This window comes from Aquarana catesbeiana, linkage group LG03, assembly GCF_042186555.1.
Source record: "Aquarana catesbeiana isolate 2022-GZ linkage group LG03, ASM4218655v1, whole genome shotgun sequence".
Taxonomy (NCBI): Eukaryota; Metazoa; Chordata; class Amphibia; order Anura; family Ranidae; genus Aquarana; species Aquarana catesbeiana.
Genome location: NC_133326.1, coordinates 599501723 through 599513877, shown reverse-complemented (window position 1 = coordinate 599513877; position 12155 = coordinate 599501723). Strand labels below are relative to the sequence as shown.

The 12155-nt window shown below is 40.5% G+C and overlaps 1 protein-coding gene across 2 annotated transcripts in view; it reads left to right on the top strand.

The window, feature by feature from the left end:
* The window catches only part of KANSL3 (KAT8 regulatory NSL complex subunit 3), a 168677-nt gene that overhangs the window by 38214 nt on the left and 118308 nt on the right, over nt 1-12155 (top strand). For both annotated transcript variants that reach the window (XM_073622066.1, XM_073622067.1), the window contains exon 11: nt 10622-10779. In XM_073622066.1, the coding sequence (XP_073478167.1) occupies nt 10622-10779 (158 nt within the window). The remainder of the gene's footprint in view (nt 1-10621; nt 10780-12155) is intronic.

Genomic DNA, 12155 nt, shown 5'->3' with positions numbered 1-12155 from the left:
TCACTTTAAAGTGGAGTTCCACCCAAAAGTGGAACTTCCACTCATTAGATTCCTCCCCCCCTCCGGTGACACAGTTGGCACCTTTCAGGGGGGAGGGGGGTACAGATACCTGTATATTACAAGTATCTGTACCCACTTCCGGCGTAGATAGCCGCAGAATCTGCGGGTATTTACGCCACATCCTGTCCCCCCCCCCCCCCGCTGCCTGCTGGGAAACACACGGGTCCCAGAGGCAGCAGGGACCATTCGTATTGCGCTGCGCGACTCGCGCATGCGCAGTAGGGAACCGGGAAGTGAAGCCGCACGGCTTCACTTCCTGATTCCCTTACCGAAGATGGAGGCCGCAGCACCCGAGGACGGAGAGACGCTTCGGCCTCGGGTGCCGACATCGCGGGCGCCCTGGACAGGTAAGTGTCCATGTTTTAAAAGTCAGCAGCTGCAGTATTTGTAGCTGCTGACTTTTAAAAAAATTTTTTTTCGGTGCCGCTCCGCTTTAACTGCTAATTGCGCGGTCATGCAATGCTGTACCCAAACGAAATTTGCGTCCTTTTGTTCCCACAAATAGAGCTTTCTTTTGATGGTATTTGATCACCACCTTTTATTTTTTGCGCTTTAAACGGAAAAAGACCAATAATTTTGAAAAAAAAAAAAACGGTATTTTCTATTTTTTGTTATAAAAAAAAATCCAATAAACTCAATTTTAGTCATACATTTAGTCTAAAATGTATTCAGCCACATGTCTTTGTCTCTGTTATAGTGTCTACAAACTAGGGTACATTTTCTGGAATTTACAGAGCTTTTAGTTTATGACTGCCCATCTCATTTCTTGAGGTGCTAAAATGGCAGGGCAGTACAAACCCCCCCCCAAATGACCCCATTTTGGAAAGTAGACACCCCAAGGAAATTGCTAAGAGGCATGTTGAGCCCATTGAATATAAATTTTTTTGTCCCAAGTGATTGAATAATGACAAAAAAAAAAAAATTACAAAAAGTTGTCACTAAATGATATATTGCTCACACAGGCCATGGGCATATGTGGAATTGCACCCCAAAATACATTTAGCTGCTTCTCCTGAGTATGGGGATACCACATGTGTGGGACTTTTTGGGAGCCTAGCCGCGTACGGGGCCCCGAAAACCAAGCACCGCCTTCAGGATTTCTAAGGGCGTAAATTTTTGATTTCACTCCTCACTACCGATCAGTTTTGAAGGCCATAAAATGCCAGGACAGTACAAACCCAACCACCCCCCCCCCCCCAATGACCCCATTTTGGAAAGTAGACATCCTAAGATATTTGCTGAGAGGCATGTTGAGTCCATGGAATATTTTATATTTTGCCACAAGTTGCGGGAAAATGACAAACTTTTTTTTTTTTTTTTTTACACAAAGTTGTCACTAAATGATATATTGCTCAAACATGCCATGGGCATATGTGGAATTGAACCCCAAAATACATTTTGCTGCTTCTCCTGAGTATGGGGATACCACATGTGTGGGACTTTTGGGAGCCTAGCTGCGCACGGGGCACCGAAAACCAATCACCGCCTTCAGGATTTCTAAGGGCGTAAATTTTTGTATTTCACTCCGCACTACCGATCACAGTTTCGAAGGCCATAAAGATGGCACAAAAGCCCCCCAAATGACCCCATTTTGGAAAGTAGACACCCCAAGCTATTTGAGAGGCATGGTGAGTATTTTGCAGCTCTCATTTGTTTTTGAAAATGAAAGAAAAAAAAAAATGTAGTGTCTACTTTCCAAAATGGGGTCAATTGGGGGGGGGGGTTGTGCCATCTGGGCATTCCATGGCCTCCAAAACTGTGATAGGCAGTGAGGAGTGAAATCAAAAATTTACACCATTATGCCGCGTACACACGATCGGACTTTACGGCATACTTGGTCCGGCATACCGGATTTTGTCGGACAATTCGATCATGTGTGGGCTCCAGCGGACTTTGTTTTTTCTCAAAAGTTTGACGGACTTAGATTTGAAACATGTTTTCAAATCTATCCGACGGACTCGAGTCCGGTCGAAAAGTCCGCTCGTCTGTATGCTAGTACGACGGACAAAAAACGACGCTAGGGCAGCTATTGGCTACTGGCTATCAACTTCCTTGTTTTAGTCCGGTTGTACGTCATCACATACGAATCCGTCGGACTTTGGTTGATCTTGTGTAGGCAAGTCCGTCGTAAAGTCCGCCGGGCAAAGTATGCCGTAAAGTCCGATCGTGTGTACGCGGCATTAGAAACCCTGAAGGCGGTGCTTGGTTTTTGAGGTCCCGTATGCGGCTAGGCTCCCAAAAAGTCTCACACATGTGGCAACCCCGTACTCGGGAGAAGCAACAGAATGTATTTTGGGGTGTAATTTCACATATTCCCATGGCATGTTTGAGCAATATGTGATTTAGTGACAACTTTGTGGAGGAAAGAAGGAAAAAAACAATAAGGGGAGGAGGCTAAGAAAAAAAGGAGAAAGCGCACATATATTTACAAAATAATCCCCCAAAAAAATCAAAAATAGACAATAATTCATATAGTGACATTGGAATCCATATATACACAGAACTCACTATATAACAACAGCGGTTTCGACACAGAATGATATGCTATCTAAAGTTTTTTAATTTTTATAAGCAAATTCACCTTGTGGATTCAAAGGCCAAAATTCAGGGGAAGTAGAGAAAGGGGGTATAAAGGGTGTACCTAGATGTAGAGACTTGTTGACCAAAAAGGGAGAGGAAAAGAGGGGGGGGGGGTGTAGGGGAAGACAGAAGGGGGAATAGAGGACAAGAAGAGGAAGCAGTAGGAAAGGAAGAATAGGGGAAGGAGAGTAGAACAGGGGGAAAGAAAATATCCTGTAGACAGAGATACCTCTTGCAGAAAGGGTTTATAACTTAATTTTTCATTTAGTCCAGGAAAAAATGAATCCAACGAGATTCTTAACTGTAAAAGTTTTTGGTCACTACTTCCTTTTCTAACATCAGTGAGAATATGTTCTAATGCCATACATTTTATGTTGTGCAAACTGAAATAATGAAATAAGCCAACATGGCGACTAATTGGGGTTTCCATTTTACGTTTTGTATTAGACATGATCCTTGATTTGCTTCAGAAAGGGGCATTTAGTTTTAACAAAAAAACAATTGCATGTACATTTCATTAAATATACTATTCCAGGGGTCTGACAAGTTACTATGTCTAATTCTATGAATTTGATTGTTGGGCAGTACTATCTCATTACTATTTGACTTGTCTCACTTGTTTATGTTGTTTTGTGTAAGAATTGATTATTCTCACTGACTGAGAAGTTGGTTTAATTTTTTCTTATAGATCAAAGTATCACATACATGAGCTTTGGCTCTATTAAAAGCTTTTTTTTAAAATGCTATGGGTTTACCTAGAGATGTAAAATTTCCAGAAATTTTGAAGTTGGGGAAAAAAAAAATTGAAAAAAAATGCTACTTTTAGCACTTTTTTGTCTTTTTAAGATTGAAAATCATTCTGTTACTTAACTAGCTTATTAAAAATATAGTGTAGCCAAACAATTATCACAAACAGAATTTACTTTTTTGTAATATTTGTAACAAATCTCCTGAACTGCTTACTGATTTTGCCTCCACAAAACAATTTTCAACACCAAAAGTAACAATTTTTCATATTTCCTCTCCACGGTATTAAATAAAAATAAAAACCCCATTCTCATAAAAAGAATTGAAGATGGGAGAAGTGTTAAGAAGAGAGTGGGACTAAGTTTCAATGGACATTTAATCAGAATAATTTTTTGAGCTGAAATTGTCAGTATCCGTCTCTTCTGCAGCTACTCGTTTTTTTGTCCGTCATCACAATTAGAAACTTCTAAAAACTTAAGGTGAACATCCTGTCCTAAAATATTTTATTCATCATGTTAAAATAAAATATTCCACAATTTTTTTTTTTCTTTTTTCAATTTTTTGAAAAAAAAACAAAAAAGCCTTCAGGGAAAAAAACGTGTTTTTTTCCGAATGTTTCCGTTTTTTTTCCGGGCCTTCACATCTCTAGGTTTACCCTCTCTTGCATAGACATGAATAAAGGCGATTTGCCTCAATTTGAAAGTCCTCATCTCATCTCTACTAGTTTTGCCTTAATCTAAGGTACTGACTGTAGGGAATACTGTGGACCAAAGATTGAGGATGGGAACTAGAGGCATGTAAAATGGTGTTGCCAACTTTCCTTGTGAGGATAAATCTCAGAAGATCCAACATAAACTCATTTGTATGTGTAGGCAGGTTGACCCCATTCACGCAATTGGTCTGCTACAACCCGTAATCCCAGCTCATGCCCGATTGTATTGTACAAACTCTCAACGTCAATGGCAACAAGCCAGGCATATTCAGGGACAAAAATGCCCTCTGTGATTTTAATAAGGTTGATGGTATCCTGTACATAGAACAACAATCTCACATGGGGACTCAGATATGTATCAATTAGGCTACTTGCAGTTTCAGTTAAGCATCCACATCCGGAAATGATGGGACGACCGGGGGGATGAGTTAAGGACTTGTGAAATTTAGGTAAAGCATAAAAAGTAGGAACCTTAGGTTCCTGAACATTTAGAAAGGTCCAAGGTTGCTTGTCAATCAAGTTTTTAGACTAGGCTTTGGTAATGATACTTCTGCATTCATTGCAGTAACAATCAATGACTGTTCGGGAAATTGGTCTATATCATTCCCGATTTTGAAGAATATGTAGACACGTGTTCATAATTTGCACAATCCATAACCACAAGGTTTCCACCCTTATCGGCTGGTTTGATTATTAAATCCACATTTTTTTGTAATGATTGTAGTGCCTTTCTATGAGGTGGAGAGAAATTGTCGGGACAAGACCTCGACCAAGTCATCTCTTCCACTTCTTTGGTAATTTGTTGCACGAAAGCCCAAATATTAGGATTGTTACCCAATGTGGGAAAGTTCTTTGATTTAGGTTTAAATAGTTGTGGAGGGGGGAAACATTTATTCGATGTAATTCGATCTCGTAATAGTGGAGAGTCAAGGGGTGAGTCAATAGACTCGCTAAACTCTCCTCCCACAATTCCATGAGTTCTTGAACCGCCTGAACCTCTCTAATTGTGAGTAGAGGAGACTAGATGGTCAATGTTCTGAGGCTTATGATATAAGACTTTAAACATTAATCGTCAAGCAAAAAGATAGATCTTTTTAATAATATCGAATCTGTCTGCATTTGCATCAGGACAGAAGGTTAAACCTAACTGTAAGACTTGAATTACCTCTGCAGTTAGTGCTTAAGATGACATATTTAGCATTTGAAATTGTGTTTCTCCATCAGGAGTTACATAGTGAGAGTTTCAGGGGTCGCTAGATTTCGGGACTCCGGAGTTAGTTGTGGTAAAAAAAAAATAGAGGCCACCTGTAGGGTCAGTTTTAGTAGGTATTGACATAGTAGTCACTTACCTTAGTGGACGTTATTGTCTGTGCTAGTGTTGAAGAGAAAGAAAAAGGAGCAGATAAAGAGCCCGCTTATGAGGAGTGTTTAGTCGTTGTTGTGAGTTTTTTGGATGAACCACTGGTGATTCACGTTCATGCACAAGGCTTTCTATAAATGGCTGAACAGCGTTCACCCTAACATGTTTTCGTTTCCAGAGTGGGATGATGTACCGCTGCTTGAACACAGCACTGTATACTTTATGTAGCTGATGCTACGTACATTTCATACAGCACTCCCAGCGGGCACATCTGTTAGTCAAGGAAATAGCTTGTTTGTGCCAACTTGACCCAAAGGAGCTATTTAAGGTCATAGTAAGCCTGCAGTTCTACTTAAAGTATGCTTCTTTATATTGTAAAGACAATGTGTGTCTTAATGCATTTTCTAATCAAGGCCCCATTCACACCTGCGCGTTTGTGATCGTGGGCAGAATCGCTTCGATTCCAAAACTCTCTTCAAAACTGACAAATCTCACTACGCTTGTTTAAGTGCCATTTATTTTCAGTGGCTCCTAAACGCGGATGCGATTCTGCCACGATTGTCACATGATAAATTGCGCTGCAATTGCTTCAAGCCACGTCGCTCAAAGAAAGTGAGAGTGTGAAGATGCAGTTGCTGCTACTGACGACTCCTGTCTTGACCCCCCTAATAAGTAGAAAAAATGGGACTATTCCGGTACTCAAATATTGATGTATCGTAATTGGTGTAAGGATAAGTTTAAAAAACCTTATAAAAATATATAAATTTTAATCAAAACAGAATAAAATTACAGTTACAATTACAATTGCAATTATAGACAATATCACTCCATATCATCATAAAAGGGAAATACCACACAAACAAAACAGGTGAATTCCGCAAAATTTGGATGAGAAGTATATGTGGAGCTTTAAATCTCGACCGGTTCCGAGGTTAAACACCGCTTCCTCAGGAGAAGCAATCTAGAACATGATGTAACATAGTTTAGCATATACAGGCAAATACAAAAATTACAAGAAATCATTGCAGCAACATTTTTTACCAAAAATAATCAAATACATCATACACGTATAATAAAAATAAGGACAAGCTCACCCAGTCAGGCGGTTTCCTTAAGTATGCAGAACCCAATAAAAATCCCCCCGCAGCGGACACAGGGGATGACAGACAGCCTCTGATGGATAAGAGTATAATTAACCAAACTGTAAGCATCTTAGTGCCAGTGGGATCCTAAAGGGGTGTGCCATAGCCGTAAGATTGTAAAGAGCCTTCAGTGGTTGTATAGAGGATAAATCTAAAGTCCAAGGAAATAGGGGGGGGTGGAGGGGGGTAGGGAAAGGAGGAGGAGGGGGGGAGGGGTAGGGAAAGGAGGAGGAGGAAAGGGGGGGGAAGGAAGGGGGGGGAGACCCAGTGACGTCAGAGGCCGCTCACGTTGGCGTGCCCTGACTTCCGGGTTGGGGAGCTCAAATGGCGGCCACTCCGGCCTCTATTTGAGCCTGACAGCCTCCTGACACAGAGCTGTGTTTTGCTTCCTTCCCTAACAGGTCAGTTTACCACTCCTCTTATTTGACTGCTATACTCTTGTCCACTGTGTACTGTCTTTCTCCATACATCCAAATCTTGCTTCCTTCATGTTACTATTATGCTTACCCAGTACACTGGTTTGGTTTCAATGTAAGACTAAACTGATATTGCCCTGTAGCTTTAGCTGGGCTGTACTATTATCATCTTTACTGCCTGTCATTGTACTTTCCATTCCTTACATATATCCTAGCAGGCTTGTTAGCTATGGGATCTATGTGTGCAACACTCTTTGCCCTACATTCCAATTACTAGCCTTTCCTTATATATCATTATACATATATGTATATTAGTAGTTTATTTAGACGTTTACAATTTTTTCCTAGTTGGATTGGCTTTAATATGATGCGCCCATTAGCCTGCTAATTTGGGAGTCTGAAGCAGTACTTTTGATGGCTTTATATGATCACCTCTACCTACAATTTCTATAAGTGGAACTCCTGCAACCTATCTAGCTCATGCGTCTTACAGTAATCAATACATAGTTGGTGAGTGCTAGCGCCTGTTACCAGTGTGTAGCCCTGTTTTTAATTATCATTTTGAGCCCTTAGTATCCCTTCCTTCCTTTGGTGGTGGTCTGGTTAGTCTATCTCTTGTCCTTTCCCTTTTCCTCCCCCCCTTCCCCCTCCCTCTCCCTCCCCCTCCCCCTTCCCTCCTCCCCTTACCCCTCCCCCCCCCCCTTTCCTCCTCCTCCTTTCCCTACCCCTCCCCCCCCCCATTTCCTTGGAGTTTAGATTTATCCTCTATACAACCACTGAAGGCTCTTTACAATCTTACGGCTATGGCACACCCCTTTAGGATCCCACTGGCACTGAGATGCTTACAGTTTGGTTAATTATACTCTTATCCATCAGAGGCTGTCTGTCATCCCCTGTGTCCGCCGCGGGGGGATTTTTATTGGGTTCTGCATACTTATGGAAACCGCCTGACTGGGTGAGCTTGTCCTTATTTTTATTATACGTGTATGATGTATTTGATTATTTTTGGTAAACAATGTTGCTGCAATGATTTCTTGTAATTTTTGTGTTTGCCTATATATGCTAAAACTATGTTACATCATGTTCTAGATTGCTTCCCCTGAGGAAGCGGTGTTTAACCGCAAAACCGGTCGAGATTTAAAGCTCCACATACACTTCTCATCCAAATTTTGCGGAATCCACCTGTTTTGTTTGTGTGGTATTTCCCTTTTATGATAATATGGAGTGATGTCTATAATTGTAACTGTAATTTTATTCTGTTGTTTTGATTAAAATGTATATATTTTTATAAGGTTTTTTAACTTATCCTTACACCAATTACGATACATCAATATTTGAGTACCGGAATAGTCCCATTTTCCCTACTTATTAGGGGGGTCAAGACAGGAGTCGTCAGTAGCAGCGACTGCGTCTTCACACTCTCACTTTCTTTAATCATGACGTTTCGGGATGATGGTACCTTTTATCTACTATTAACTATTTTGTAACTTAGGCCGCGATATATTTTTCCACGTCGCTCAAAGCTTGTTGCTCAAAAAAGAGCAGGAGCTTCTTTTGGGCGACAAGCTTTGCGCAATGCAGTTTGCTGATTGGACTTTAACCACCTCAATACTGAGCACTTTTTCCCCCTTCCTTCCCAGACCAATTTTCAGCTTTCAGCGCTCGCACTCTTTGAATGACAATTGCGCGGTCATGCTACACTGTATCCAAATTAAATTTTTATCATTTTGTTCACACAAATAGAGCTTTCTTTTGTTGCTATTTATTCACCACTTGGTATTTAATTTTTCCCATAGTGTCTTTCAGGACAGCCACCTATCAGAGACCTCAGCTCCTCCCTTTTCAGGAAACACCGCCCAGCCCAGAATTAAAAGCATGCTTCCCTACCAGCTCCTCAGTTCTGGTGTTTCCTCTGGCAGGGAGACACCACAGGGAACTGTGGCCAAGACAGCCAGGGAGGCTGAGGCCTGTATGTCTGGGAAGGAGTCAGAGGTCTCTGAAGACTAGTGGCGATGCTATGCCTCGGGGAGAGGTTACCTAGCAGCCACACTGTTTTTTTTTGTTTTTTTTTTATTGCCACCCCAGCTTCTCCGAAGGTTGTATCATGGGAAGCTCTGGGAGCCCGCTTTCAGGTTCTCAGTGGAGGCTCATGTGATCAGGAGGGCCAATCGCAGAGCCCTCCTGCCGATCCAACATGCGCTGTGTCCGGGTGACATGCGGCTGCGCGATCCCACTCCTGAGGGAAGTTCAGTAACTTGTCCACGCAGAAAGAGACCACCCGGCCGTTTATGTGCAGTGGCCGGGTAGGAAGTAGTTAAGAAATAATGCTCTAAGGTATAAGAGTCTGTTTTGGTTTTTTTTTTTGTTTTTTTTTTTTTTTTATAAGTCATTTTTAAGCTATACGATTCTTTATATTGTATTACTGTTAAGAAAACAAATAGTGTAGCGCTGTAAAAATCATAATGAAATAAACTAAACTTGATGCAAGTCAGAATGGGTAATATACCCAAATACACCTAATAAAATATAAACCTAAATGATAGTCCGTGCATGTAATTGATTAAATGTCCGTGAAGGTCAAATATGCAAAAAAATGTCAAATGTTCAAAAAAAGTTCAAAATATTCAAAAAAATAAAACAAACTTCATATAAATATCCAAACAGTGACTGAGATGTGTGGCTAGAGTGAAGGGAACCACCGCCGATAAACAGAAGGCTTACCAAAACGTTTGAACCCAAAAGAACATACGCTAAATGGGTCAAACAAGCTGTGTTGTGTGAACAACCCCAGACGATATCTATGGAGGCGAAACACGTCGGCAAGGACTCCACTGCCACCATTTGATTTTAAAAAGCGCTTGTTTTATCTACCCAATGTAAGTTTTCTAGCTTCGTTAAATATATTTGCTATTTTAAACGGAATTATGCTATGTGGCCCTTTCTGTTCTCCTATATAACCACCCTCATCACATCCATGGATGTTTGACCACAGTCTCCCATGCAACTACCTTGTAAGGACATCCTCGATCTTGTGGACAGTTGGGTGTCCCCGGTCTAGCGATTTAGCGAAATTACAGCGTCCATCCATCACTGTTGTTCACACAACACAGCTTGTTTAACCCATTGAGCGTATGTTCTTTTGGGTTCAAACATTTTGGTAAGCCTTCTGTTTATCGGTGGTGGTTCCCTTCACTCTAGCCACACATCTCAATCACTGTTTGGATATTAATATGAAGTTTTTTGAACTCTTTTTGAACATTTGACATTTTTTTTGAATATTTGACCTTCACGGACATTTAATCACTTACATGCACGGACTATTATTTATGTTTATATTTTATTAAGTGTATTTGGGTATATTACCCATTCTGACTTGCATCACGTTTAGTTTATTTCATTACGATTTTTAGAAAGCTACACTATTTTTTTTCTTATTTGTTTTGCTATATCTAATTGTTGTGTTAGCTGCTATTACTAAGGGCAGCACAGAATTATTTTTTACACTATTATATTTTATTACTATGGCTGATGGTAAAGAGCGTTTTGTTTTTATTTTTTGCCAAAATTGAAGCTGGCTATAAAGTTAAAATGCTTGCTTCTTCAGGATGTTGATGACCCTCTCATTGATATGAAGACCCCAGTACTTTTTGTTATTGGTCAGAATTCACTTCAGTGTCATCCAGAAGCAATGGAAGATTTTCGAGAGAAGCTAAGAGCTGATAACAGTCTTGTTATTGTTGGAGGAGCTGATGATAATCTTCGGTAAGAATCAAAAAGACTTTTAATGCTTTGTTCTTGCTGAGCTATTTTCATGTTTGTCATGCAGTTATTTTCAGTGATCGTATTCCATCTATTGGCAAATGTTTGCGGGACATGTACTTTTACTGATGCTATTAGGCACCACTCTTGCTCGAAATCTGTGCATGACAATAGTGACTTCTCTGCAGCAAACTATTGACTGAAGTTTTATATTGTGTTTTCTTCATTCTTGAATTAGAGCTTCAAGATTTAAGTGCATCTTTGTTTAGTGAGATAAGTAAAATTGTTTGTGCTACTTTCTGTCTCTCCTCTCACAGGCTGAGAGACAGTAGCAGGAGCCACTGACCCCCGTTGCTGCCATCTTGTGAGGAGGGATTGGGGCCAAGCTGCACTGTGTGTGTCAACAGACACACACAGCCTTGCTTAGCAGCGCGCCCGCACAAGTGCTCCCATAGCAAGCAGCCAAGAGCACCAGTGGGGGACCCCAGAAGGGGAGATTGGTATCTGCTCTGTGAAAAAACATTGCACAAAGCAGGTAAATATGATATTGTTTTAAAAAAAAAAATTATAATTTTACAATCGCTTTATGGGTAGATTTACATGTGCATCTAAATCTCCCTTTAAACAGAAGCCCAATCTGTGTTCAGAGGCTACTGACAAGCGGTGAGGAAGCGATGTGACACCACCTCACTGTGTTTTAACCCCATTTTTGCAGACAAAAGCACTGACAGCTCTGCAGGAGACCTGCATGGCATCAGTAATCTGCTGATCGCTAATGCAATGCTTTACCAAAACAAAAAATAATAAATGCACATTTACCTGCAAAAAAAATGTGCATTTATTATTTTTTGTCAAAAGGTGAACTTATCCTTTTAAATCAATATTTTTTACTTTCTGCTATAAAACATATTCAATAAAAAAAATGTAAAAATCGAATTTCTTCATCAGTTTAGGCTAATATGTATTCTGCTACATATTTTTGGTAAAAAAAATCCCAATAAGCGTATATAGGTTTGCGCAAAAGTTACAGCGTCTACAAAATAGGGAATATATTCATGGCTTTTTAATTTTTTTACTTGTAATGGCGGCGATCAGCAATTTTTAGTGGGATTTCGGCGTACAAATTGGACACCTGACACTTTTATGGGAACCAGTGACATTATTACAGTGATCAGTGCTAAAAATATGCACTGACACATTATAGATGACACTGGCAGGGAAGAGGTTAACAGGGGCAATTGGAGGGTTAAGTCTGTTCCCTGTTTGTGCTTTCTTACTGTGGAGGGGATGGGCTCATTGCATGGACACAGTGATCCGTTTTCCCAATTAACAGTAACACAAGATCACAGTGTCCATGCCTGACAGCACGGCGCTCTGCC